General features: G+C 40.6%; 1 protein-coding gene across 1 annotated transcript in view; it reads left to right on the top strand.

The window, feature by feature from the left end:
* The window catches only part of LOC106809200 (rotatin-like), a gene marked incomplete in the record, with an annotated part of 34,322 nt that extends 32,143 nt beyond the window's left edge, over positions 1 to 2,179 (top strand). The window contains 3 exon segments of the mRNA XM_014812196.1: positions 1,159 to 1,260; positions 1,523 to 1,676; positions 1,869 to 2,179. Of these exon segments, the coding sequence (XP_014667682.1) occupies positions 1,159 to 1,260; positions 1,523 to 1,676; positions 1,869 to 2,101 (489 nt within the window).
* Positions 2,180 to 2,202: the final 23 nt, after the last annotated feature.

Raw genomic sequence — 2,202 nt, 5'->3', positions numbered from 1 at the left:
TGATAAGCAGACAGGACTCGGCTCTTCATGGGTAGTACCACTGTGGGCCTACAGGGATCCTGAGGTAACGTGTCTACAGTCATCAGAGCCCATCTTGTCACCACATCAGCCTATACATTAGCCTATTCATCACCATATCAACTTGTGATTTTGATACTTTTGTCATTTTTTGATTGCATAATGTCCTATCATCTACTCATTATTCTTATTCTGGTATATATAGGAAAAATATTTTATTCATATAGAATGAATAGATCAGATAGATTGAAAACTTGGGTCATAGTAGATAACCTATAGTAGTAAAGATTGTACGATCAATATGCTTGTGATAATGTTATTTGACCTACCTGCCTGGATTGATTGACCGGAAGCTCTAGCCAATCATCATTGCATTATGCGCATTCTAAAAATGCTGCTTAGTAATGTAGTGCTTAGTAATGCTGCTTAGTAATGTAGTGCCGCAAAGTCTTTAATTCGGCGTGCATTGCATAAAATGTATATGAACGGGTCTAGCTTAACCAACTTATCAACAATATCGAAGGAGCGGTGATCTAATTCATAGACAGATAGGTCAGTTAGGAAATGGAACAGCGATACGTTTGACCATATTAGCGAGGGGTGTCTCAAACCTTTTGAACCTCAAGCTGCTTGCTTTTTTCGTAAGTACCTTATCGTCAATCTATTAAGGAATTGCATTACACCAGGTACGAGCAGCCGGCCTAGCCATTGTTGCAGCTCTTACGCAGAGTGTTAACGGTAGGAAGGTGATGCTGGCTAGTTGTCCTGATATTCCTGGAGGATTATGGGGAGCAACACTGAGCTACCTACTTGACCACTCAGAGGCCAGCATCGTTCGAGAGCAGGTGTGATTAAGCTTCATTGAGCTGAGCATTTTTCGGGTGAAGATGTGTAGTGTGCTCTCAATTCCTAACTAGGTTTTGTATATATGAATCTGTATTTGTAACGAATTATCGATCGATTGTGTAGTAAGCAGCATTGTTTTGATTAAATTTCCTTAGTTGTAAGTAAAATATTTGTAATAAGCTGTCATGTGCATCTGCGTAAAACAGGTTCATTATATCACATAGTGAGAATCCATGGGTTCGACTATAAGCCCAATTGTGAAAGTTTTGCTTTGTTTGTGCTTGGATGTAGGCGGCTTTGGTGCTGGTGAATCTCACATCGCAGCCCTTAGCTGAATCTGCTGACTACACTGACCCTCCCTGGCTGGGACCGATCGTTAAGGATGAGGAATCTGGCGTAAGGCGTGTTTTCACCTAATGCATGCTTACTGATATCTGAACAACGTTCCGATGAATCTTGCACATGAACCGAGTGACATCGTCACCCGTACTTAATGTGTGTCAAAAAAGGGGATTCGCCTATTTACAAACCGTTGCTGACATTCAGTTGTGTTTTTTGTGTAGTCATAAAAGTTCAGTTATATTGTTTCTGAGAATGTGGGTATTATAAGGCGTTATCTGCTACAGGTTAGAGTGGTTCGTTGATATTGTGTTTGCAGGTGTCCTTGGTGGGTCTGCCAGCACTGCTTGCACTCCTGCATCACACACACTTCTACAACCAGCTGGCAGACATGCTTGCAGATTTCTATGTTCCGGCTGAGGTTACTTATCACTCTCTGCTAGCTGAAGCTGCCAGTGCAACGACTCCTTCAGGTATTTAGATTGCAATGACGGGCTAGATCTGTACTTGTGTTATTATCAGTAGAAACTAAATTCAGTAGTTCACTATTTGCGCGGTTATTAATATTATATGAGCAGAAATGTATATTGGATGAGCTCCCACGTGGAAGCTATGATATTTCTATACATATGAAGTAGTTTGTATGACCGTGTTTGTTTTTTTAGAGAACAGCTTGCCTATTGTCACTGCAGCAGCAAACTTTGGAAGGTTCCCACTTCATACTAATGCAGTTGCCATGCCGACTGCACAAACACCTGTCACGATAACAACAGGCACAAGTACTCCTGCATCAGTTCCTGGTACATGTATATATATATATATATATAATAATGTTCACGGTAACCCTCTCATCACTCAATTCACAGAGGAAGTGTCATACCAGTATAATCAATGTTGACAACATGGTCTGCAGTTGGGAATGGTCAGATGTAAACTTTTTGCTAGTGTGTAGAAAGAGAGAGAGAGAGATGATGATGATAATATTATAAAAAAAGTGTT

Source organism: Priapulus caudatus, unplaced genomic scaffold (assembly GCF_000485595.1).
Source record: "Priapulus caudatus unplaced genomic scaffold, Priapulus_caudatus-5.0.1 Scaffold336, whole genome shotgun sequence".
NCBI lineage: Eukaryota > Metazoa > Priapulida > Priapulimorpha > Priapulimorphida > Priapulidae > Priapulus > Priapulus caudatus.
The sequence above is the reverse complement of the archived record's forward strand: the minus strand, read 5'-3'. Positions and strand labels throughout refer to the sequence as shown.